This window comes from Notechis scutatus, chromosome 11 (assembly GCF_049901735.1).
Source record: "Notechis scutatus isolate UNSWTSFEM ecotype Mainland chromosome 11, rNotScu1.2, whole genome shotgun sequence".
Lineage (NCBI taxonomy): Eukaryota > Metazoa > Chordata > Lepidosauria > Squamata > Elapidae > Notechis > Notechis scutatus.
Genome location: NC_142019.1, coordinates 8,887,785 through 8,915,161, shown reverse-complemented (window position 1 = coordinate 8,915,161; position 27,377 = coordinate 8,887,785). Strand labels below are relative to the sequence as shown.

General features: G+C 41.4%; 1 protein-coding gene across 2 annotated transcripts; it reads right to left on the bottom strand.

Annotated features, from left to right (window-relative positions):
• Positions 1-119: 119 nt before the first annotated feature.
• On the bottom strand, positions 120-23,444 carry SORD (sorbitol dehydrogenase). Of its 2 annotated transcripts, none has more exons than XM_087972738.1 (9): positions 23,290-23,444; positions 18,348-18,381; positions 13,158-13,322; positions 11,615-11,774; positions 8,011-8,129; positions 7,102-7,167; positions 4,851-5,026; positions 2,099-2,220; positions 120-515 (listed from the first exon to the last, which is right to left on the bottom strand). In XM_087972738.1, exons 1-9 carry the CDS (start codon positions 23,350-23,352, stop codon positions 350-352), a joined length of 1,071 nt encoding a protein of 356 aa, XP_087828864.1. In that variant the 5' UTR covers positions 23,353-23,444; the 3' UTR covers positions 120-349. The 2 variants fall into 2 exon arrangements, with proteins under 2 accessions (XP_087828864.1, XP_087828865.1); XM_087972739.1 differs by lacking the exon at positions 23,290-23,444 and adding an exon at positions 21,406-21,499.
• Between the last annotated feature and the right edge of the window lie 3,933 nt (positions 23,445-27,377).

Genomic DNA, 27,377 nt, shown 5'->3' with positions numbered 1-27,377 from the left:
ACCTTAAGTCCTTACACCTGACCTAGGAAGTCCTGCCCTCCCCTTTTTAGACCCAGGGAGCTGTGAAAATCAAACACGGAGACCTCATTTGACAGTTGGGCGCAGGTTCCAATGACACATTTCACTTGTAATGACAGCGGTCATTTATTCATCCGAATTCAAGGTCTCCTTTTAGGTTGAAGTACATCAAATTTCCAAATAATTTGCATGAGGTTTGTTTCCTTGACAAGGCAGCACCTTATCAATCCATTTAAGGCTCTGATTCACTTTGTTTGTATTTTCTTCTCCATGGACTTTCTTTCTCTAACAGGAAACTAGAACGGGACGTCATGACTTTCCTTGGCTTTTTTTAGGGATTCGGATCCTTTGGGTCACATTTCAGCATGATTTTTATCCCGATCCCTTTCTTGGTTGCCTCAAATGCTTCCACTGCCTTTTCCAAGGGGAAACGGTGGGTCACCAGGGGCTGCACGTTGATTTTTTTCGATGCAAGCATGGCGATCGCCATGGGCCACCTGCGAAGAAAGCAAACGACAAAAAGGGGAATTGCACACATGCCCAGATTTTGAACGCAGGGGTGGGATTGGACTGACTGGGTGGGTGGGGAGGGGCGGGCGGAGAGGGGCGGGACCAGCCAGGGGAACGATTTGCCAGTTCTCCGAACTGCACAGAATCTTAACAACCAGTTCTATAGAACCGGTTCGAACCAGTAAAATCCCACCCATTTGAACGGCTGGATTGTGGCAAGGATTATTCTTAGAGACTTCCAAGACCCGCCAAGAATAGAGGTGATGTGACCTTCTAAATACAAATATACAGGTACAACAATGCATTTAGTGACTGTTCAAAGTTACAATGGCACCGAAAAAAGTGAGTTACGACCGTTTTTCACACTTACAACCATTGCCATATCCCCATGATCACATGATCAAAATTCAGTCACTTGGCAACTGACTCACATTTATGACTTTATGGTTTATGGTTGCAGTGATCTGGTGATCATGTGGTCACTTTTTACAAACTTCAGACAAGCAAAGCCAAAGTCAAGCAAAGTTTCACTTAACAGCTCTGTTAGTATCTTAAAAACTGCAGTGATTCACTTAACAACTGTGGCGACAAAGGTCATAAAATGGAGCGAAACTCACTGAACAACGGTCTCACTTAACAACAGAAATTTTGGGCTCAATTGCAGTCATAATTCGAGAATTATGCGCAGTTGCACTCTGTTACAACAAAAATAATGAGGAAAATTCAGAGGGTTGCAACTGAAAGCTCAAGTTGATATATTTGAATGTATTAAAATAACATCAATTAAATGAATTAAATTTGTATTTAAATTACATTTTTTAAAAAATTATCTCTCTTTTTACTTGGGTTCAGGGTATTAGAAGTTTGCACAATAGTGTTTAGATTAAGCACCAAACATTATGTACCTAAATTACCTATATTGTACAATATTTTCTATCCATTTCAAACTCGTCCATACTCTCTTGATAAAAGCAATGCAGAATGTGTTACCATATTTCCTTAGCAACACAATTTTGTGACAACAAAACAAAATAGCTGCTATAGGTTTCCCCCCTTTTACTATTTTAAATGTGGCACCTTAATAATTAGAATATACCTTTATTCCCTCATCTTAATTCCCAATAAACCATTAATCATTACATCTTTTCAATTGAATTCCACAGCATATTTCCCCCCCTTAATTTTTAATAAGAGTTATCAGTATCTATATTACCCTATTTTCTAAATATTTTTAATTGCAGAGATATTCTTATTACCCCTTGTCACCCTGCAGGATCCTCTTTTTAATTCATCAACCATTATCTCTGAAAAAAACAATTTTTTTTCAACATTTTACTATTTCTATATTTCTTTCTTTCATATGCCTGTTTCTTACTGCTGCTCCTCCCAATCTTTTCCCCATATCTTTTCTCATTCCAGTTTATATCCTCTCTTTCTTCCTTTCCCCTTTTAACAAATTTTAGACAACATATTTCCGGGTCATCACCTTTACATAAAAATATGAAATATGCCCCAGGTATGAGGAAAATAAGTCTCTATTTGCTCCTCTAGATCCATGAGTAATACTTACGTATTGCAGTATCTAAATATCCCACGGATGTCCACCTCACGCACCGCTGCATTCACGATGGGCAAAGTGACCATTTCTGGGCCCAGACCCACCAAAACTAGAGTTCCACCAGAACGGGTTGCCTGAGAAGAAATAAGGAGATCCAAGTTCATATAGAAGAAAAGAGAAGTAGAAGTAGAAGTAGAAGTAGAAGTAGAAGTAGAAGTAGAAGTAGAAGTAGAAGTAGAAGTAGAAGTAGAAGTGAAGAGAAGAGAAGAGAAGAGAAGAGAAGAGAAGAGAAGAGAAGAGAAGAGAAGAGGAAAGAGGAATGGAATGGAATGGAATGCAATAGAATAGAATAGAATAGAATAGAATAGAATAGAATAGAATAGAATAGAATAGAATAGAATAGAATAGAATAGAATAGAATAGAAAGAGAAGTAGAAGAGAAGAGAAATAGAAGAGAAGAGAAACAGAAGAGAAAAGAAATAGAAGAGAAGAGAAGAGAAGAGAAGAGAAGAGAAGAGAAGGAGAAGGAGAAAGGAGAAAGAAAAGAGAAATGGAATGGAATGGAGTAGAATAGAATAGAATAGAATAGAATAGAATAGAATAGAATAGAATAGAATAGAAAGAGAAGTAGAAGAGAAGAGAAATAGAAGAGAAGAGAAACAGAAGAGAAAAGAAATAGAAAGAAGAGAAGAGAAGAGAAGAGAAGAGAAGAGAAGAGAAGAGAAGAGAAGGAGAAGGAGAAGGAGAAAGAGAAAGAGAAGAGAAATGGAATGGAATGGAGTAGAATAGAATAGAATAGAATAGAATAGAATAGAATAGAATAGAATAGAATTATTTATTGGCCAAGTGTGATTGGACGCACGAGGAATTTGTCTTGGAGCAACTTCTCCAGAAGTCAACATGCCTATCTTTCCATCTACCATAACAGAATAACAGAGTTGGAAGGGACCTTGGAGGTCTTCCAATCCAACCCCCTGCTCAGGCAGGAGACCTGATGTACCATTTCAGACAAATGGTTGTCCAATCTCTTCTTAAAAACATTGAGTGTTGGAGCACCCACAAGTTTTGGAGGCAAGTCATCCACTGTTTAATTGTTCTAACTGTCAAGAAATTTCTCCTTAGTTCTCCTTGGACTTCTCCTTGATTAGTTGCTTCTTGTCATGCTTTTAGATGCTTTGGAGAATAGCTTGACTCCCTCTTTTTGTGGCAGCTCCTTAAATATTGGAATACTGCTATCATGTCACCCCTAGTCCTTGTTTTCATTAAACTAGGCATACATTTCATTAAACTAGACCTAAGAGTAAAAATTGAGATGGGGTTAAAGAAATAAAAGAAGATGCCATTTCCTCCAGAACACCCATCAATTCCAGGATTGTCACCATGATTGCTATTTCAGGCCAGAGTTTTTCCTGTCCCTTTTGGAGAAAGTAGGATAGAACCTAGAACCCCAGATATTCAAATCTTGTGCTCTACTACTAGGATAAAATCCTTCCTGGCAGTGTGGGAGCAAAGAAGATCCATGAAAAGTCTAAGAAGTGTCACCCAGCAATAACAAACCACCATGGCGTCAAACATCAGGACATCAAACCTCCTGAAGTTCCAGAATTAGCCACACTGATATCAAACATCACATCATCACATCAAACTGACATCAGGTATGAAGGACACGTCACTTGTGTGATGATGCCATCGTGTCACATGTCATCACTTTTTCGCCTTGTTTCCCCTGTGAACGTTATGGTGTCCCATGAGAGCTTGAAGGCCAACAGCAACAATGCCAATGGACCCACCCAAAAAGGGAACTCTGTGATTTGAAAGGCCACCACTGAGAAGGTTCATCTATCAAGCCTCCCAGGAGTGGGACTCAACAATCCCAGCAACCGGTTCGCTGCCAGATGCTCGATTGAAATACCAGTTCGGCGAACCAGCTGTAACTTTAACATCCGGTTCGCTTGAACTGGTCCGAACCGGTAGAATCCCACGCCTGAAGCCACCCAAGTTGGAAGCTACCAAAGAACTCTCCAATGTGGGTTTCAGATTCTCCAATCTACAGGAAGTCTACAAAGGAGTTGTACTAGTGAGAAAACAGGAGGGAGGAGTATTAGGTAGGTGTGACGCCTTGAGTTAGGCGTGAAAAAATGTATTTGTGCATCTATCATAGGATGTTGGCCACTTTAACAATCCAGGTTTCCCATTCTCTAGAATTTCCCTCAGTCTCTCCTCCTCAACTGCCCGCAACAGAGAGACTGAAGTTCATTCTTGATGCCTTTATGTGTCATGTCCCTGGTGGAGACTGACTCTGAGGGAGAGGAGGAACAGCTGACAGGGAGTGGAAGTGTGGCTCCGGAGGTTGTGGAGGAGGCTGGGGAAGGGCAGAGGCCAGCTGAGCAGTCAGAGGAGGACCCAGGCCCATCCCCTATCCATCCTAGGGCACGCAGGAGGAGAGGATAAGGGAGAGACATGGTCGACGGGGGAGGAGAGGGCCTTGATCCTCTTCATGGGCTGCAGCTGTGACAACTGGATAAGAGGACGGACATGCATACGGGCGAACGCTGGAAACAAAGCGTGGAAATATCTCTAGTTTATGGTTCCTCTCTGAGTTTGGTGTCCTTCCCACTGTGTGTTATCTGTGGACATCCTTCAGCCCTTATCTTGCCTGGTTGGAAGCAAAGTGAAGGAATAAAAGGGGCTTCACCTGTTTTCTGTGACTGTGTTTGTTTTGTATCCCACCCTGGGTCATCACATTAAGCTATGAAACACTCACGTAGATTCCAGTCTGGATGCAGGATTCGGCCCCAGTGCATTCCAAGGTAATGTCAGGCATACAACCCAACAAGCTTTCCACCATCCTGGCCAGCACCTCGGGGCTCTGCCCCTTGACCTGGATGGTGGAATCCGCTCCGATTTCTTTGGCTTTCTCAAGTCGTGGAGCAGACAAATCTATAGGCAAAGAAAGCAAAAATCCATAGCAATCATAAAAAAAACATTTAATTATTATCTGAGAGGGGTGGCGTCTCTTGGTATGACCAAATTAAAGAGTGTTGTGGTTCGCTGGCAACAGGTGCAGATGCCTGAGGTCTCAGAGAGCGAGGAGGACTCAGGCGAGGGGCCTGCGTGTGAGGCAGGGATGGGGCCAGGACTATCGGAGAGTGGGGTGCTGCCTTCGGAGATTGTGGAGGCTGGCAGCAGTGAGGAAGAGGTCCCTGAGGAGCCTGTGCCCAGTGCACATGTGCGCAGGGCTGCTCGAAGGAAAGAGCAGCTGTAGCAGCACAGGCGACTCAGGAGTAAGGCTGCAAGGTAATGGCCCCTCCCTCAAGGGATAAAAGCCAGCCTGAGAGACCAGGATTCTTTGCAGGAAGCAAAGAAGTTCTTGCACTTCAAGCCTTGTGGACGTTCGAACTATCCTGGTTTGTTATTGAAGACTTTTTGTTTGGAATATTTCTTGGCAACTTAATCTAGTGTTCTTGGCAGCCTTGCACAACCTTGGCACGGCTCGTTCTTATCAGAGACAATTAGTTTTAATAGCCTTTTAAGCGTGGAACAACAGAATTCACAGAGAGGCATTAAAAGATTTTGCTTTTATCTCTGTTTGGAGTTTATTTACTTGGAACAAGGTTTGGGTCAGAACAGGGGTGGGATTCAACCAGTGTTACTACCAATTCAGTGACTGCGTTTTGCACAGCTGGAGAATTCTGCCAGGCTGGAGAGTTCTGGGAGTTGAAGTCCACAAGTCTTAAAGTTGCCAAGTTTGGAGACCTCTGCCTTAAGTCGACAGAACCTGATCTACATAAACAACTTTTGAATGATCCTGGCATATTAGAATTAATTGAGAGCGACTTTTGACAGCAGTTCCTCTGTTAGTCTTTAAGGCGCTGCAAATGCTCAAGAAATTTCATCAGCTGAAAGAATAGAATCTATTGTTCCTACCTTGGATATATTTGAGCATTGAACCAACGTCAGAGAGCAACTGCATTTCTTGCATTCCAAGCTATTGTGTTTACGCTCATGTTCCTAGAAACACTTATGTGAGGAGCAAGCAAAGCCATGGACAAATAAGATTTTTACCCAGGGCCGCACAATGTCAAAGCAAATGTTACATTGACATGGGAAGGTCAGGCTCCAGAATTAAGCAGAAATAAAACATAAGTCAAATTTGGTTTCATTTATATTTAGATTGAATTAAAAGCAAGTCCTGTATCTTAAACACAGTCGACATGATTATTATCCTCATTTGTTCAATTCCTATAACCTTCTATTCCATTAAAAATTATGGTTTGGGTGCTGGTTTTGATAACTCAGGACTCAAAGTTTCAGGGAACCACTTCAGCCAAAACCTCAACTCTGCAGAAGTCCATAAGCTAGGATAAGTTGGATATGTACTGTAGCAGAATTTTAGGGATCACCTTTAAAGAGTTTACCCAAAAGCACTTTCCCAAGGTAAGTAGAACTCTCAGCTCTGCCATGAAAACATTCAGAAGACCAAAAAAATACTGAGAAGGTGGGAGAAGGCTAGTAGAATTCAGGAAAATTCAATCCTAGATTGCATTAACAGGGATACAATCAAGATCAAGTGAGGTATTAATACCACTCTATAAAGTCTTAGCAAGACCACACCTAGAGTCCTGCATCCAGTTTTGGTCACCACACTATAAAAAAGATGTTGAGACTCTAGAAAAAGTGGTGATTTTGATTGGGAAAATCAAAAACATATCCCTGAAGATGACAAGAAGACTCTACAGATGTGTCTGTGGACTCACCAAAAGTCATGCCAGACTTATATTGAACGGTCGTTCTTCATGATCGATGCAAAAGACATCAATAAGATTTAGAAGAAGAAAAAAACTTGGTGCTTGCTAGATTTGCCTCTCGTCTTGAATGATATTTCTTCCTTTGTCCAATTTAACAGCTCTGCATTTACCCAGATAACACTAATCCTGTATCTCGTGTAAACTTGGAAAGCCGAATTGCAAATACAGACATGAAAGTAAGACATCCAGATTGTAAATTGATCTTACCGCTAATCACCACTTGCGCTGCTCCCATCGCCTTAGCGATAAGCAAAGTCACGAGCCCTATAGGTCCTAAGAAGACAGAGGGATGGAGGAACATCAAAATGAAGTCTGGTTATTCATTGCACAGAGTTTATTTATTTATTTATTTATTCATTCATTCATTCATTCATTCATTTGATTTGTCAATCGCTTACAAGATAATTGGTATAAGTATAGACATGAGTAAGAATACAGAATATAAGAATATATTTATAGCTCCCGCTGCCTTAAGAAAGTTCAAAACATTTTCAAAGATCCATCTCATCCTGGGAACCCTTTTTTTGAACTATTATCATCTGGCAGACGGTACAGAACATTAAAAACAAGGACAAATAGGCTGAAAAACAGCTTCTATCCCAGGGCAGTAGCTCTTTTGAATTCTACTATATAGTGCAGTGTTGGTGCAGTGTTGCGGGTTTTCGGTTCAATGTATGGAGTGTGAAGGATGTGTGTTTGTGTTTATTTTCATGGTCATGATGTGCACTGAAGATGGTGTTTGATTTCGTTGTACGAGGTGCAATGACAAGAAAGCCAACTAAACTAAATGAGAACTCCAAGGTCCTTGACATAGTCAACAGGCACTTCTAAGGAATGTCTTCCTTTTTTAAAGGACAAAACGACATTATAAAAAGAGCACTAGTGGAAAACAATAAAAGCACCACAGTAAAGATGGTCTTTGCTGTATTAAAAAAAAAAAAAAAGCAATGACAGAATCTTTTTGGAAGAGAAACGTGGATGCCACATCCAAAGTGGCCTCCAATTCGGATATGGAGATGATGGAAGCGATTTTTGTGACTGGGAAGAAGCATCCTTTGGGACTAATATAATACATCCGTTTTAGAAAAATCAAAGAAATGTCGAAGTCTTCCATACCAGCACCACAAATGAAGACTTTGCTCCCCAGTGTCACCTCGGCTCTTCTACAGGCATGAATTGCAACTGAAAGAGGTTCAACAAGCGCTCCTTCCTCAAAGGTGACGTTGTCTGGAAGTCTGCAAGAAGACCAAAGAACTTCCATAAGTGTGTGTGAAGTAGAAACCAGAGTCTCCATATCTCCAAACTTCTAAACCATAAACATTAAAAACCTAAGAACAATGATTTAACACAAATTAAGCACAAACACAAGATGCTAAAGTTAGTTGTTACCTAGCTAGTTAATTGTCATTCCTTGAAATTCTCATCTGGACCTACCATTAAGTGACAAGGGATAATTGGGGAAATAAATACCTTGGCACGTCTAAGCAGTTGGGTGTTCCAACACAGCTGCAAAGAACAGATAAGGAAAGATTGGTCCTGCCTTTTTAATCATTTATTTCAGGGGGTCTCCAAACCTGGAAACTTCAACTCCCAGAATTCCCCAGCTGGCAAAGGAATTCTGGGAGTTGAAGTCCACAGGTCTTCAAGTTGCCAAATTTGGAGAACCCTGATCTGGATGATTGATAAAAATGTTGAATAATATTGACTCCAAAACATGTTGGGCCCTCCGTGTTTGTGAAATATATATTCCATTTTAGGCTCCTTTGGAAGGAGAACTCTGGTTTATTTTATTCTTTCTGTGCTATCCACCACTGTTTCCTCTTTTAACTTTTCATCTTCGTATTCTAATTTTAATTGTTTTTAGTGCTTTTTAACTTTTTATTATATTGTAAGCCACATAGAGTCGCTGTATTAAAATTCTGACACAGAAATTTACAATATCATATCATGTAATAATATGAGCCAGCAATGTGCAGCAGCAGCCAAAAAAGCTAATATAATTCTGGGTATTGTATAAACCAGAGACATAGAATCAAGATCACGCAAAGTATTTGTGCCGCTTTACAAAACCCTAGTAAGACCACACCTGGAATACTGCAACCAATTTTGATCACCATACTACTTAAAACATGTTGAGACTTTGGAAGACTTTCAGAGAACAGCGACTAAGATGATTAAAGATCCAGAAACTGTAACATATGCAGAACAGTTGCAGGATTTGGGTCTAGCTAGTCTAAATAAAAGAAGAATTATGGGCGACATGAGAGCAGTATTTCAGACCTTGAGAGGCTGCCACAAAGAAGAGGTGGTCAAATTATTCTCCAAAGCCCCAAAGGGCAGGACAAGAAACAAGGAATAGAAACTAATCAAGGAGAGAAACAACTTGGAATTAAGAAGAAACTTCATAACAGTGAGGACAATCAACCAGTGGAATGGCTTGACTTCAGAGGTTATGGGTGCTCCATCACTGGAGTTTTTAAGAAGAGACTGGACAGCTATTTGTCTGAAATGGTGTTGGGTTTCCTGCTTCAGCAGGGGGCTGGACTAGAAGATCTCCAAGATCCCTTCCAGCTCTATTCTATATATTTTTTCTAGGTAAGCATGCCAAAGACCATTAGGTGACAGTCCTTCATCCCGTAACTGATTAGCAGTAAGTAGAGGTTTCAGAGACGAATTTCAGGCCAATCCTTTAATCCTTCTAGAACTGACATATACAATTACTTCTTCAAAACTCTCCACCACAAGTGATTCTGCAAACAAATGGTGTGGAGTAAGACTGTTACTTCCTTTATTTCAAAGCTGTAGTTAATCTTGCTGGCATTATCGCGCTTTTAGATCAGCCAGTCCCAACTGCCTGCGGGTGTTGCTGTTGTATGCACATGAGTTCTGCTATTTTAAGAGGAGTCTTAATCTGAAAACAGTTCCTTGGAAAACAGTAACAGAGCCTTGCTGACAACTCCCAGTCTCTTAACTACAAATGGTCAAAGTCCTCTTTGCTTGTCTCAGGACTTTGGAACCCAGAAAATAAAACTGTCTAAACAATATGGGAGGAGGAAAAATTCATTGAATTACTGAAATATGCAAAGAACTCAAAAATTATTCCAAATTCAAAACACATTCAAAAAATTATTACAACTTTCAAATCATTTTTAAGAACTGCGGAGGAAAAGGATTAATGGTGGAAAGGGAATATGTAATAATATTCTCTCGTTTTGCCTCTCGCAGAATTATAAAAATGTATTTTTGAGGAGGAATTTCTTTGAGGGGTTTTTGATGCTCTCTGAGTTTGCTTGTTTTCTTGCAGACGTTTCATTACCCAAGTAGGTAACATCATCAGTCTGATGATGTTACCAAGTTAGGGTAATGAAACATCTGCAAGAAAACAAGCAAACTCAGAGAGCACCTTCATTTCAACCCAGAGCTACAAATTTTCTCCTTTATAGGAGTTTCTTTGCTTCTTCATTACCTAATCTCTCTGTTACATCTGAAACTTATCCATACATATTGTCCCAAGCATCAGAGCAGAAAATTGAATTAGCTCTACTGGTTGATTGGTTGTGGTCAGAATTACTTCTGTGAACTCAAACACTCCTTAAATGAATGAATGTTGTTTTGTAATTGTTCCCTTTAATCACTGTGCACTGCCCAGGGTCATTGCTGTGGGATGTAGCAGCCATATAAATCATTTCAATCAATAAATATTGGTCATCATTTTTAAGTTCTCCATCCTCTGCAGAACTAAACAAGCATTTTGCTTCCCGTGTTAGTTAATCTCTAAATTTTACAGGCTGCTGGTTTTGAACACTTTAGAAATATGTGTAAAAACTGCTATCTTGTGATTAAATTGGTTTTTTTTCCTCCTTCCAGACCACTGAAATGATCCAGGGGGGGAAACAACACTGATTTGAGCAGAAAATTGGAATTGTGCTATGTCTATCCATTAGGGAAAGGAAAGACTGGGATCAAAAAAACATTTGCTTTGCTTGTAAAGATCTCAGATTCAGCCTCAGACCATGGGCTAATTCTTTGGTTCTGAATGTTAAAGATTCCCAGTTTATGTATGGCTGTGTTGTGATTTAGGATGATTTAAGGTTTCAATCTCAATTATGCGGTTGAGATTCTGTCCGTTTGTAACCCAAGTTTAAGCCATTCAGAGAGACTGCACGCTACTCAAAATCGATTAAACCCAGGGAAAACCCTACATCAGTGCCTCAGATTGGTTAGCTTCATGATCTGGTTTCCCCCAAAACATAGAACTACGCTGCCTTCGGTTTGATCTAAGTATAGTATATAAAATCATACATTGCAATGTCCTACCTGTCAATGAATACTTCAGCTTCAACCATAACAACACAAGAGCAAACAATAGATACAAACTCAAGGTTAATCGCACCAAACTCGATTGCAGGAAATACGACTTCAGCAACAGAATGGTCAATGTCTGGAATACTCTACCTGACTCTGTGGTTTTTTTCCCCAAACCCCAAAAACTTTAACCTTAGACTGTCTACTATTGACCTCACCCCTTTCCTAAGAGGTCTGTAGGGGGCGTTTATAAGCGCACCAATGTGCCTACCATCCCTGTCCTATTGTTTCTTTTATATATTTTTTCATTTTTCTTATATGTATCCATGTATTCATAACTATGTTTTTACTTATACCTATTATCTTGTAAGCAATTGACAAATCAAAAAATAAATAAAAATAAATCGCAACTGACTTGTAGCAAAAGTTGGCATCGTGTTTGTAATATCGGCACAGGTTCCCATCGTCAGGAGGGGTTGCACAGAAGAAAAGGGTCGGAGAGAGGTTGTAACGTCCAATCTTGCAGAACTCGTCAATTTCTCGAGGAACGCCAGGCTCGATAGCTACTCGATCACCTAAAGAGACCACAAGGTTGTAAGGAGAGAAAGCGGGGGGGAAATGACCCACTGAAGAGATTTGTGTATCTAGGAGACCCATTCACACCATTTAACTCTAAACAGATACTCCGAATTATTACGTATTAATATTAAACATTTATCGCCTGAACACTGATGAAACCTAAGAGCCCTAAAGCATTTCTGGTAATCATTAGAGCAGTCCAGTCATATTACGGATAGTCAAGCTGAGGTAAGGATCAAATGACAAGAATTGTCAACTCAGAAGAGAAGGAAATATAGCTTAGAAACTTCTGGATTTGCTCTTCCCCTAGGCCCCACAAGATCGTGTAATCCTAGCGTTAACTTCCCCTCAGTTCCAACCTGACAAGGCACCTCTTTGAAAATCTCCGTTCTTCTTCTGAGAAGATCTGTCACATTTCACACAAAGGATATTAGGAGACAGATAGAAGATAGATGGACCTGCTGCTACATTAAGGGAAAAAAGGGTGGATCTAAAGGCAGCATATAAACATTTCTACAACTCGTGGTTGTCCAACTTTTTTTAAAGTCAAAGACCGTATAATATTTTGTGGGATGGTGTCAGCCTTCAAGATCTCATCTACTGCTATGCATCTTTCTCACTGCTCTGCATCTTTCGGCTGTCATTAGCATGTCATTAGCAACGGGGGGATTGGAAGGGAAGAAAGCTGGAGGTGTTACATTCCTGTGCTGTAAATGAGAAGGAGGAGGGGGAGTATAAAATTCTTGTTCTTAAGTTTCTGTTTCCTTGCTCAACTGTCTTTCTACTGCGCAACTGCTAATTTTTATCAAAATATGTCAAGGTCAACGGACAGAAGCCTCATCACCACCTGCAGTTGCCCACATGATCACATTCAGAACTTTTAATTGGAAGAAGATCTTGGACTTTGGGGGGGTGGGATCAATTTCACCCCTTTGTATATGTGATCTGCGCGCCTAATTTCTTAGATTCAGAATTCTACCTGTAGCTACCACTTTAAAATTCAGTAAAAGTTTCTTTGCTCTAATTTATGGAGTTGAAGTATTTCTTTCTTGGATTTTGAATGGAGCTCGGACTGACAGATGGTTTGTAAGTTCAGGGACAGAGGGAGGGATTGTAGAGAAAGGGACATGAAAGAGTCCAGTACAGCCACCACCGCAGAAAATAAATAAACAAATCTGCCCCAAATAAAACCATTGTTTTTCTCGATTCCACTATTTTTTACAGCTGATTTTAGTCCTAAAGCCCAACAATTCAATTGTATTTACTCCAAATCGGTAGCAATTGACCCTACCTCCAACTGTTTGTACATGCTGTTCAATCCTTACTCCTCAGATACTAAGAGGAAAGGTGGAGGTGACCTGGGAACAGCTTCAGCTCACCTTTCTTTAACTTGGTTACTGAAGAGCCCACTTTCACAACGGTTCCCGAAGCTTCGTGGCCCAGCACCATTGGAGACTTCACCACGAAGTTTCCAATTCGTCCATGTTGCCAGTAGTGGACGTCAGACCCACAGATTCCCACTGAGTGCATTTTCAAAAGCACTTCTGTTAGGAAAGAGATAAATCAGAGAGCGAAATCACCTTTGAGGACCCTTACTACTTACAATGCAAAGAGGGGCAGATTTTAGAAGAAACAGAAATATGGTTAATTAGTTCATCTAATGAGGGAGGGAGTCAAACTATTCTCTAAAGCACTTGAGAAGAAGCAATGGGTGGAAAGTTGGAAACTCATCAAGGAGAGAAGCAACTTAGAACTAAGGAGAAATTTCATGATAGTGAGAACAATTAATCAGGGGAGTAGCTTGCCTTCAGAAGTTGTGGTTTTTAAGAAGAGATTGAATAACCCTTTGTCTGAAGTGGTGTAGGGTTTCCTGCCTAAGCAGGGGGTTGGACTAGAAGACCTCCAAGGTCCCTTCCAACTCTGTTATTCTATTCTATTTGATTCTATTCTATTCTATTTGATTTGATTCAATACATTTTTTAAAATATGTTTTTATTGAGTTTCTAATTTTCAACATAAAGCATCATAGTTTCAACAACATTCTTGACATCTATACACATTCTTATCATAAATATCTTAACACATTGTATTTATATTTATCTAATATTAATTAATAACTTTAACTATTATCGTTATTCCTATATTCTTACATAATTTACAAATTTACATTTTACATTCTTGAGGTTTCTTACAGTTAAGTTTCTTGTCTTATTTTTTAGTTCTGTTTGCTAACCAATCACACCATTTATTCCAGATTATGTAACAATCAGTCATCCCTTTCTTTCAGATTCAACGTTAACATATTCATTTCGGCACTTTCTGTTACTTTTTGTAATATCAGTTCTTCTTTAGGAATATTGGGGGTTTTCCATACCTGTGCAAAGGCTATTCTGGCAGTTGTTGTGATATGTAACAATAAATATTTTATTTCTTTTGGTATTCTACCTTTAATAATTCCTAAAAGGAAGGTTTCCGGTCTGAGCTCAATCTGATTCTATTCAATACAACTTATGGCCGTAATTGAGCCTGGAAATTGTGATGGCTGCAAAATGGATCAAACACATGATCGACTCGATTTTATGACCTTGTTTAGAGCAGTCACTCATTAAGAAACCAATAGTTTGCTATGTGCAGTTTTGCCCCAAACCAGAAGGGCCAGTTTTCAGCAAAACTATCATACAATCTGGTCACATGACCATGAGACATTGCATCCGTAAATTCAGTTGTGTTGCCAAGCCCCTGAAGTTCACTCAACATGATCTTGGGGTCCAACTGTCAGAACTTCAAATCCCGGTCATGAATAGACCCAAGGAAGGTCAGGTGTAATCTTTGAAAGGTTGCTAAGCAACTGATTACAAATCACGGACTTCCTATATCATGGAATACACTAGAGTCAAGAAATCAAGAAAACTCAACTTGCATTAATTTCCAGATTGTGGTAGCCAACAGTTCACCATTATGCCTTCCCCTAAGTCCTGTTTGAAAACACAGGGGTCACCAACTCATAATTTTAAGTCCTGCGGACCAGAGACCCTGGGAAAATCCCAAAAAAAGTCTGTAGGAAAATTCCCCACCCCATTTTCCTACCGATTGATCATTCTTTATTTGGGATCACAGGATACTGTCTCCAGCTCCATTCTCGGGGAGAGAGAGAGACTTTTGGCTTCGTGCAAGGAAAGCAGCAGAAGCAGCAGAAGTCTTTCTTTCTCTCCCTCAAACTCCACCAGAAATGAGTCTTTGTGAGACTTGTCACGCCGGTGCAGCCTCTTGGAACAGGAGACCTTGCAGGGTCCCAAAGACTCATTTCTGGCAGAGGTTGGGGGAGAGAAAGAAAGACTTTTCCTTGCATGCAGCCAAAAGAAGAAGAAGAAAGAAGCGGAAAGAAGCAGCCCAGTGGCCAGGCGAGAGGGGAGAGTGGGGGCAAGTTTCCTCTCTCCGCTCTTTCCCCCTCTCCCCTCACTACCTCATGTTGTTTGCAATGCAAGCGGCGCAAGCCTTGTGTTCCCGCAGGCCATGTGGATGACGCAGCCTTGTGTTCCCGCGCAGCCTGGATTAATTGCTTTGTGGGGTGCTCTGGGGGTGACATTTCTCTGTGGACCATCAAAATTTTCTCACAGACCACCAGTGGTCCCCGGCCCACTGGTTGGCAACCACTGATCCAAATAACAGAATAACGTACTTGGAAGAGACCTTGGAGGTCTTCTAGTCCAACCCCCTGCACAAGCAGGAGACCCTATACCATTTCAGACAAATGATTGTCCAATCTCTTCTTAAAAACCTCCAGTGATGGAGCATTTACAACTTCTGGAGGGAAGCTGTTCCACTGGTTAATTGTTCTAACAATCAAGAAAGCTCTCCTTAGTTCTAGGTTGCTTCTCTCCTTGATTAGTTTCCATCCATTGTTTCTTGTCCTGCCTTTTGGTACTTTGGAAAATAAGTTGACCTCTACTTCTTTGTGGCAACCCATAAGATATCAGGACACTGCTATCATGTCCCCTCTAGTCCTTCTTTTTATTAAATCTCAAGAGTCTATTGAAAGAATGATCTGGATCCGATCCAGTTCCAAGAAAATAGCCAAAGGACGACATATTTACAAAGCTATAAGAATATTTCTACAGAAATTGTTCCCCAGTTCTGCAGGAGATCATCAGAACATTATAGAGATACAATTATCAGACACAACCAAATACATGGCCTAGATATATTTCTTTTACTCATGTTGCCTATCAAATCATACCCTAAAATCCACCTGTGTCCTATAAATTCCAGAACTGATAACTCAAAACCCTGGGGCAACTCCAATTTACCAGACACTGATTCATGGTGAGTACAAAGACATAATCAAGGAAATTGCCCATCATGTACAAGAGTCACATCAGAACATGGCTTTGCAATACCTGTACCCGGGACTAATAATTTCAGGCCATACTTTGTCAGCTCACACCAATGTAAGCTGCTGGACTCCTCCAGGCAACTGGTTTCCTAGCTGAACCTTAAATCCGGTCATTTGGCGTCCAGAGCTTGGGCAATTTTTATCATAATGATAAAAGAAACAAATATGTAGAGCTAACAGATAACATAATCAGAGTTGGAAGGGACCTTGTAGGTCATCTAGTCCAACTCCCCACCCACGCAGCATTTCTGACAGATGGCAGTCCAATCTCTTCTTGAAAGTCTCAAGTGATGGCGCTCCCACAACTTCTGAGGGCAACTCCTGTTCCATTGGTTGATTTTTCTCACTGTCAGAAAGTTTCTCCTTATTTCCAGGTTGAATCTCTCCTTGTTCAGTTTCCATCCATCATTCCTTGTCTGACCTACAGGTGCTTTAGAAAATAGCTTGACCCCCCCCCCCTCCTCTCTGGGGCAGCCCCTCAAATATTGGAAGGCCGCTATCATGTCTCCCCTGGTCCTTCTCTTCACTAGACTAGCCATGCCTGTAACCATACTTTTCTATGTTTTAGTCTCCAGTCCCCTCTCATCATCCTGGTTGCTCTTCTCTGTACTTTTTCTAGACGTCTCAACATCTTTTTTGTAATGTGATGAACAAAACTGGATGCAGTACTCTAGGTGTGGTCTTACTAAGGCTTTATAGAGTGGTATTAGTACCTCCCTTGATCCTGATTGTATCCCTCTGTTAATATAACTTAGGATTGCATTAGCTTGTTGGGCTGCTGCTGCACACTGCTGGCTCCTATTTAGCTGGTTGTCCACTAAGACTCCAAGATCTCTCTCCCAATTACTGCTATTAAGCCTGGTTTCACCCAGTCTATATGTGTACTTTTGGTTTTTCTTGCCTAAGTGTAGGACTTCACTTTTCTCTACATTGAATTTCATTTTGTTAGATAAAGCCCAGTGTTCTAGTCTGTCAAGATCCATTTGGATCTTGAGCCTATCTTCTTGGGTGTTAGCTATTCCTGCCAGCTTAGTCTCATCTGCAAATTTGGTAAATTCTCCTTCTATTCCCTCATCTAAGTCGTTAATGAAGGTACTGAAGAGTACTGGGCCTAAGACAGAACCTTGTGGCACCCCACTGCTTACTTCCCTCCATGTAGACTTAGACCCATTAAGGACTACTCATTGAGTACGGTTTGCCAGCCAGTTGCGAGTCCATCTAGTGGTGTTGGTGCTATTTATTCCACTTTTTTCTAGCTTACTAAGAAGTAGGTTGTGGTCTACTTTGTCGAATGCCTTGCTGAAATCTAAGTTGAAGACATAAGGTGGCCCTGATGGACATATGGAGGTGTTGGCAAAAGGGACTGGAGCATTTTTTTTAAAGTCCAGAACATCCAGGTAACATCTGGAAGCATCTCAGACAAACATCTCCCTAATGGACTGGATTAGGAAAAGGGGAAGGAATTGCAATATTTTGTTGTTAAAGAAAAGCTACATTCTTCTTCTTTCTTCTTCTTTTTCTTTTTCTTCTTCTTTTACTTCTTCTTCTTCTTCCTCTCCTCCTCTTCCTCCTCCTCCTCTTCCTCTTTTACCACTTTGAATGTCAAAGGAAATACAAAGTTCTGGTTTTGGCGTTTCTGGTTGCCTCAACCAGAATTGATGCTGCCATAAGACTGTGTTTCATGTAGTCCCTTCCTCTTCTTCTGAGTCTGTCTCCTGTTCTTTGGCCTTCTCTTTTTGTATGTGCTTTGTTTGCATGGTATAGAATCCCAAGACATTCATACCAAGAAAGAAGAATATTTGTAGCTTGGGGTTGAAGTGAGAGGTCCTTGGCTCTCTGAGCTGGGTTGCTTTCTTGCAAACATTTCATTGCTAGCACTGATAATGTTACCCAGTTTGCTTAACGAAACATCTGCAAAAAAAAACAACTCAGCTTGGGGTAGCCCTCAAATGTTTCCTATTTTTACATTTCACTGAACAATATTTACACAGCAGAATGCCTAATAAACAAAACAGGGTGAAGATAAAATCTAGCAAATAAATGAGACTGGTTTAGTAACAATTGTTCCCTGGAACACAGCTTTCACCATCCAAACCTATTCATCACCTTCCTTCAACATGTCTGTTGACTTGAGAATGAAGTGATGATATTCTAAAAAGTGAATATCTCAACTTACCATTAGGACCAGGTTCTGGAACTGGTCGGTTTTCCTGAAAGAAAGAAAGGGGGGGGGGAAGAAAGTTAAGGAAGGTTCAGTTTTACACGAAACCTTAATGCTGCTCATACCAAAATTAAATCAGCTAGTCTGCCCTGGAAATTCCTTGCCAATTCAAGGATCAACGGTTATGAAGAATTTGCTTTTCGTTGTACAATTACACAAGCTTCTTTCCAGGATCACACCTGGAGGAACGACCATAGTTAAAAAGTATAAACTGTACACACTAATTTGGACACTTCGGTTAAGATTTGAATTGAATAATTCGATATACACATAAGGGGAGTTCTAGTTTGGACATAAAAGGGCTTCCTTTCCCACTATTTCCTCTTTCATATTAAAAAATTAAAAAGCACCAGGATAATTGCTGGTGTACAGAAAGTTTGCATTACAAAGGTAATCCCATAAAGGATTTATGCATGTGCAGTTACAAAGAGAAAGAGAGAGGGAAAGAGAGAGAGAGAGAGAGACAGGGAGAGGGAGCGAGATAGAGACTGGTGACATGGTTAAGGGAGATTGTGAGTTCCAGTCCTGCCTTAGAAGAAGCCAGCTGGATGGCCTTGGGCCAATCATTTTCTCTCAGCCCTAGGAAAAAAGCAATGGCAAACTACTTAAATTAAATTAAATTAAATTAAATTACTGTCAAGAAGACTGCAGGGACTTGTCTAGGAAGTATTGAGAATTAGACATGATTGAATTGGGGGGGAATAAATGCAAATAAGACAGAATAATAGATTGAATTGGAAGGGACCCTGGCGGTCTTCTAGTCCAAACCACTGCTGAGGCAGGGAACCCCATATCATTTCAGTCAAATGGTTGTCTGATCTCTTCTTAAAAATCTCCAGTGTTGGAGCATCTACAACTTCTGATTCTACAACTTCCCCTGATTAATTGTTCTAACTGGCAGGAAAATTCTCCTTCATTCTAGGTTGTTTCTCTCCTTGATTAGTTTCCATCCGTTGCTTTTTGTCCTGCCCTCAGGTGCTTTGGAGAATAGCTTGACCCCCTCTTCTTTGTGATAACCCTTTAAATGTTGGACGACTGCTATCATGTCAACCTTGATCCCTCTTTCACTTCTTTTCATAAGAAAAAACCTGCAGTCTTATTTCATGTCTGACTTGTCCCTTGCTGGCCAACAACTTAAAATTCAAATTTTTATTCTCCACCAAGAATAGGGGTGCACCATTTGCATTTTCTTTCTCTTTTTTTTAGGGTTTGCAGCTTTTTAGAATGAGGAGTGAATCCTTGGAAAAACTCTAAATAATTTACAAGTGTGACGGGAGAGGATTTTTTTAAAAAAAAAGTCCAAACAAAGATGGAAAAAGATTTCAGCCATTTTTCAAGCCATTTTCGATGGTGCATCACTTTCTAAAGAAAAGAAATACTGGACAGAAACAGGGCCAAGTAATATCTTTGGCTAATTCAATGAAGAATGAAAATATAATATAATAATATAATATAATATAATATAATATAATATAATATAATATAATATAATATAATATAATATAATATAATATAATATAATATAATATAATATAATATAATATAATATAATATAATATAATATAATATAATATAATATAATATAATATAATATAATATAATATAATATAATATAATATAATATAATATAATATAATATAATATAATATAATATAATATAATTAATATAATATAATATAATATAATATAATATAATATAATATAATATGGGATGGGATGGGATGGGATGGATGGGATGGAATGGAATGGAATAGAAGAGAAGAGAAGAGAAGAGAGAAGAGAGAGAATGGAATGGAATGGAATGGAATGGAATGGAAGAGAATGGAATGAAGAAGAGAGAAGAGAAGAAAGAGAAGAGAATGGAATGGAATGGAATGGAATGGAATGGAATGGAATGGAATGGAATGGAATAGAAGAGAAGAGAAGAGAAGAGAAGAGAAGAGAAGAGAAGAGAAGAGAAGAGAGGAATGGAACGGAACGGAACAGAACAGAATAGAAGAATGGAATGGAATGGAATGGAATGGAATGGAATAGAATAGAATAGAATAGAATAGAATAGAATAGAATAGAATAGAATAGAACAGAACAGAACAGAACAGAATTCTTTATTGGCCATGTGTGATTGAACACACAAGGAATTTGTCTTTGGTGAAAATGCTCTCAGTGTACATAAAGAAAAAATAAAGTATATTTGTCAAGAATCATAAGGTACAACACTTAATCATATCCAGAGGGTACAATAAACATTCGAATCATACTAGGAAACAGTCAATATAGATATTAAGAATACAAGTGACAAAGTTACAGTCCTACAATCACAAGTGGGAGGGGATGGGTGATAAGGAGTGATGAGAAGATTAACAGTAATAGTAATGCAGACTTTGTAAATAGTTGGACAAAATTAGATTGAAGGCCCAATATACATGTCCAAGGATAATGTTGTAGGATCCAATCTGGGTTGGTCAACAGGACCAGAGGTTTTGTCTTCTGAGGTTTTGGACTCGTTCTGGAGCCCATCTTCAGGGAACTTCTCCCTAGGCTGGGAGAAGGTTAGAGATAAGTTCCCTGAGGACAGGGGCTCCAGCACAAGTGTGAAAGTTCAGAAGCAGAGGTGGGATTCAGCAGGTTCTGACCGGTTCTGGAGAACCACTAGCGGAAATTTTGAGTGGTTCAGAGAACCGTCAAATCCCACCTCTGTCTGGCCCCACCCCCATCTATTCTCCGCGCTGATTGGCTGGGTCTTCTTTTGTTGCCCTGCACAGGAGAATGGAGCTGGAAAGCAGGTTAGTGGGGTGGGGAGGGAATGGGGATTTTACAGTATCTTTCCCTGCAATGCCCACCAAGCCACACCCACCAAGCCACACCACGCCCACCAAGCCACGCCCACAGAACCAGTAGTAAAAAAAAAAATTGAATCCCACCACTGCAACCTCCAAGCATCATTTAGAAACAGATTATATTTTAAATCCTCCAAGAAAATAAAGCCTGATAAAGATAATAACTTCGTACTAACTGGGGAAAGGTGAAAGGATATATCTGTAGAGTTGTAATTGCAGGAATGTTCCAATCTCGGATGGCAAACCTCAGATCAAGAATGTTTCCAAGCAAATACAACTCAGGTAAACAAAGTCACTAATCTAAAGGAGGATTAGAGAGAGGAAGTCAACATATGTTAGACTTTTAACTAGAGATAATTAATTTTATGGATTACTGTGCTAAACAGTAATGAAAGTTAAGCAGTAACCAAAGTTAACCAGTGATGGAGGATAACTAAAAATATGTATAACTGCAAGACTAGACTCCAATAAAGATCATCATGATTCAGTTGTTCATGATCAAAGAACTCTGCCTTGTCATTGCAACATATATCTTAAACGGTTGTGGCCATAAAATATTTAAGTATGTTTAATGATTAGCTTGTGAGTCTTGATTCTGAAATCAGGTAAATGTCACAAGATGAGAAGGTCTCAATCACCAAACCATTTAACAGTGGCAAATCCCCCATTTTATTCTATTGTTTTGCTTCTCCTTAAAAATGATAATTCTATGGGGAATTTTTTCACCTCGCTGCCAAAAAGTTCCTTGGCCTTTTCATTAAGGTCTGGATGCAAAATTCCAACTCTGATTCCTCCCTAGTTTTAAAAGCAAAAATTTACGAACACTATTTTCTTTTTGGCAAACATTTGCTTTTTGTAAACCAGACCCGGACAGGATGCATTCTTTAAATGAAGCCAACGTGTCAATTGTTTACTTTTCATATGATGTCGAATGGCCACCTTGGTGGAGCAATGGCTTTGTAGGGCAACCTCAGATGAGAAACCATGTTTAAACCAACTGTGGCTTAGCAGTATGTAGGAACCAGATCACTGCCATAAAATTATTAATAATGGGCCTTTTCCCCCCATACTGATTCATTTGCTAAAACACACACACAGTGAGGGAGGGGTTCAGTAAGAGCATTCTGCAAATGAGTGGACAGGTAAAGGGAAAACCTGCAGAGGGGAAAATTATTCTTCTTGGCTACTATTTTAAAGTGCCTTTTAATAGGATAGGGTAGGGTAGGGTAGGGTAGGGTAGGGTAGGGAAGGGAAGGGAAGGGAAGGGAAGAGAAGAGAAGAGAAGAGAAGAGAAGAGAAGAGAAGAGAAGAGAAGAGAAGAGAAGAGAAGAGAAGAGAAGAGAAGGAAGGAAGGGAAGGGAAGGAAGGGAAGGAAGAGAAGAGAAGAGAAGAGAAGAGAAGAAGAGAAGAGAAGAGAAGAGAAGAGAAGAGAAGAGAAGAGAAGAGAAGAGAAGAAGGGAAGGGAAAAGAAGGGTAGGGTAGGGTAGGGTAAGGTAGGGAAGGGAAGGGAAGGGAAGAGAAGAGAAGAGAAGAGAAGAGAAGAGAAGAGAAGAGAAGAGAGAGAAGAGGGAGAGGAGAGACAGAAAGGAAGGAAGGAAGGAAGGAAGGAAGGAAGGAAGAAAGAAAGAAAGAAAGAAAGAAAGAAAGAAAGAAAGAAAGAAAGAAAGAAAGAAAGAAAGAAAGAAAGAAAGAAAGAAAGAAAGAAAGAAAACGTCATTGACGATCAGTCGGTCAATTTCAAGTAACCCTCGCTTTTCCTGGCTCTCTCGCGTGACACGAGGGTCTCCTAACCCCAAATATCCGACCTTCCCCCTTGCTAAGTCCTGGCTGGGCCAGGGGTGACTTCGCGAGAGACCCCAAGGAGCCCCCGCCCCTCCAGCTGCTCGGCGCCCACATCCGCGGGAATCGGGTCCCACCCACCCCCCGGCCCATTGGCACGCCGGCTCTTGGCCGCGTCATTCCCGGGAAGGAAGGGAGAGAGAGAGAAGGGCAGCTTCTGCAAACAGGCGCCCGCTGGCCGATCCCTGCAGCCGGGCCCGGGAGAGACAGAGCCGCCCTACCAGGCACAGCTCGCCGGCTGCCCGCACCACCACGGCCAAGTTGGCCTCGCCCTGCGCCGCCATCGCCCCGTCCGAGCTCCCGGCCAGCTCCCGCGCGGCGCTCCGGCTGCTCGCCGCCCTCCGCCTCGGCAGGGGACTTTATCCGGCCGGCCGAGGCTGCGATCCGCACGGAGGGGAGGAGGAGGAAGAGGAGGAGGGGGTCGGACTCTGCCCTGGCAGGGTCCCAAGGCGGGGGGCGGGGAGGAGCTGTAAGCCCTCCCGGAGGGAGCAAAGACCGTCCTCCCAAGGCTGGGAGGGGAGGGGGTCAACAAAAGCCGGGCGGGGGGAGAGAAGGAGGGGGAAGAAGACGATGTAGGGGAGGGGAGGGAAATGAAAAGGAGGAGGAGGAAGAGGAGGAAGATGAAAAGGAGGAGGGGAAGAAGATGATGAAGGAGAGGGGAGGAAATGAAAAGGAGGAGGAGGAAGAGAGGAAGATGAAAAGGAGGGGAGGAAGAGGAGGAAGATGAAAAGGAGGGGGAGGAAAAGGAGGAAGATGAAAAGGAGGGGGAGGAAGAGGAGGAAGATGAAAAGGAGGGGGAAGAAGACGATGTAGGGGAGGGGGAGGAAAATGAAAAGGAGGAGGAGGAAGAGGAGGAAGATGAAAAGGAGGGGGAGGAAGAGGAGGAAGATGAAAAGGAGGGGGAGGAAGAGGAGGAAGATGAAACGGAGGGGGGAGAAGACGATGAAGGGGAGGGGAAGGGAAGACGATGATGAAGGAGGAGGAGGAGGAGGAAGATGAAAAGGAGGAGGAGGGGAAGGCAAGATGAAAGAGGGGAGGAAGAGGAGGAAGATGAAACGGAGGAGGGGAAGAAGATGATGAAGGAGAGGGGGAAGGGAAGACGATGATGAAGAAGAGGAGGAGGAAGATGAAAAGAGGAGGAGGGGAAGGCAAGGGGGAAGAATGAAGAGGAGGAGATGGGGGAAGAGGTGATGAAGGGAGGGGAAGGAAGAGATGAAGAAGAGGAGGAGGATGAAGACGGAAAGGAGGAGAAGAGGGAAGAAGATGATGAAGAGGAGGGGAGGAAGATGAAAAGGAGGAGGAGATGAGGGGAAGGAGGAAGAAGAAGATAATGAAGAAGATAATGAAAGGAGAAGGAGGAAGAGAGGAAGATGGAAAGGAGGAGGAGAGGAGGAGGAGATGGGCCATGCATTCTTTGGCAATGATTGATCAATCCCTTGTTTGCATGGCTCTCTCCCTCCTCCCCCCTTCCTCCCCCATGCCAGTTTAAGACTGGTTCTTGGAATTTATTCCTCTCCCCACAAAACAGCCCTGTGAGGTCAGACAGCTTCCAATGGTACCAGGGATCCCTGTGTGTTCTCTTCCAAAGTCCATGGCATCAACCGTGTTGGCCAAATTCTGTGTCCAGGCAGAGGACATTGAGGGGTGGATTGGAAGTGCCTTACATCTAAACCAGGGGTCTCCCACCTTGGCAACTTTAAGACTTGTGGACTTCAACTCCCAGAATTCCTCAGCCAACCTTGGCAACTTTAAGACTTGTGGACTTCAACTCCCAGAATTCCTCAGCCAGCTTTGCTGGCTGAGGAATTCTGGGAGTTGAAGTCCACAAGTCTTAAAGTTGCCAAGGTGGGAGACCCTGGTCTCAACTCCTGCATGTGGAGTCAAAGTGTTCACACAACATACTGAAGTCATTTGGCTTTGGGTTAGTTGAACCTTGCTGTGGTGGCGTGGGAACGATGGCCGAGGGATGGATCTGCCAAATGCAGTCATCAAACCATCCGTAATCAAATGGCGGCTTAATCCAGTGTGAAAACCAGACGGTTGTGCACCAAGGCCTCAAATGGTAGACCTCTGTGGCCTTTCTATCACCAATTTCTCCTAATTTCAGAAGGCCAAGGGGGCACCCCCCCATCCATCTGCCCCCCCCCCAAGCCTGTCCTGCAAGCTACTACTGCTAACCATCAATGCTGACCCTCAGTGTCGATGTCAATCAAATCCCCTCCCCTAATTTCTAATTTGAACGGACCTGTTAAGTATTGTTGGGCAGGTGGAAAATGGCCGTCAATGCTCCAGTTGCCTTAGTTACAGTGGTGGGATTCAAAAAAAATTTTACTACCAGTTCTGTGGCTGTGGCTTGGTGGATGTGGCATGGCTTGGTGGGCGTGGCTTGGTGGGCGTGGCAGGGGAAGGATACTGCAAAATCCCATTCCCTTCCCACCCCACTAACCTGCTTTCCAGCTCCGTTCTCCTGTGCAGGGCAACCAAAGAAGACCCAGCCAATCAACTGGGACTCAATGGGAGGCAGAGAATAGATGGGGGCGGGGCCAGTCAGAGGTGGGATTTGCTGGTTCTCCAAACTACTCAAAATTTCCACTACCGGTTCTCCAGAACCGGTCAGAACCTGCTGGATGCCACCTCTGCCTAGTTAGCTTCAATTCTTCAGTTGCCCCCCCAATAAAAAAAAAGGAAACTTGGGTTGACCTGAGCATCTTCCATGTTCACATAATCCTGTGTGAATCCTGGCCAAATTCTTTCAATGAAATATTTCAATGAATCCTGCCAGTTTCTTTTGCCGTTGCATAACTGTTCAGTCATGCTGGGATTAGTGACTCTCTTTTTGTATACATTTCGAGGAAAAGATTTGCATCTTTTATCTGAAAAGGTTTCCATCATTGTCTGAGCAACCGTCAAATGCCAAAGCTAATGATATATGTGTGCTTATGTATGTCTTTCTTTGTGTATGTACACTGCATAATAGGTACAATTTGTACGCAATTTGCCCTGTGGAATTTCAGGCACGGCTTCACATTTGAAAATGGAACCTATTTCTTCAGCATTCCTTTTTTTTTTTATAGTGATTTATTAAGCGTTGCAATTAAATAGGTTGAGCAAAACAGCTATGTCCTTGTTGCCCAGACTCTCAAACCTCCAGAGATTGCTGTCTTGTGGTCTCCTAACCGAAACAACTCTATGGAGTACTTGTGGGCAACCCCAAGTCCTTTCCTTGTCCAGAAAGGAATTTTGGACAATAACAGAATTACAGAATTGGAAGGGACCTTGGAGATCATCTAGCCCAACTCTTCCTCCCTCCCACAAGCAGGAAACCCTTCACCATTTCTGACAGGTGGCAGTCCAGTCTGTTCTTGAAAGCTTCCAGTGATGGAGAGATGGTCTACTCACTGGTTCTTCATTCCACCACAGTTGTCAGCTCTTCTTTTTTGGAAGCTTCAGTTTGTCATTTCTTCTCTGGAAGTCATTTTGCTTCAATCTTACCATCATGTTTGGACATTTTATTATTCATAAAGTCTTCGTAATTGCCCTGCATTTGGCTAATGTTGCTTCATCAGTTATTAGTTTAGCGTTGAGTAATCGGTCAACTTTTACCTAATTCTTTTTCTTCTGCATACAAATGCACAGCATTTATACCTTGCTTAGTCACCTTCTATAAAGGCCTGCTTGCTTCATTCTTCTATTGTCTGTGCAGGTGGCAAGAGAATAAATTCCTTATTTGGAGCAATCCTAAATTACTATTCATCTTTTCACAATGCTTGTCTTGCTCTTTTATTGAGCTGGATGTCACCCTTGCAAATAAAATTTGCATGCTTATTTCTATCATTGGAAGAGGACATTTTCTTTTCAATATTTCCTGTAATGTTTAATCATTTATATATTGACCACTCTGCGTTGAAAATCTTAAGAGCAGTTTATTATAAACCACAAATTGGGATATCTTAGTTCATCTTCATCTCCTGGAATAAAAAAACAGACCTTATTCTCCAATCACCCAATATGCCAAAAGTTTCAAGACAACATCTTATTTATTTTATTTATTTTATTTATTTATTTGATTTGCCAATTGTTTACAAGATAATAAGTATAAGTGTATACATAGTTGTGAATACATGAAATGGGTACATATAAGAAAAATAAAAGAAGAATAAGAGAAACAATAGGACAGGGACGGTAGGCACGTTGGTGCGCTTATGCACGCCCCCTACAGACCTCTTAGGAAAGGGGTGAGGTCAATAGTAGACAGTCTAAGGTTAAAGTTTTTGGGGTTTGGGGAAGAAACTACAGAGTCGGGTAGAGT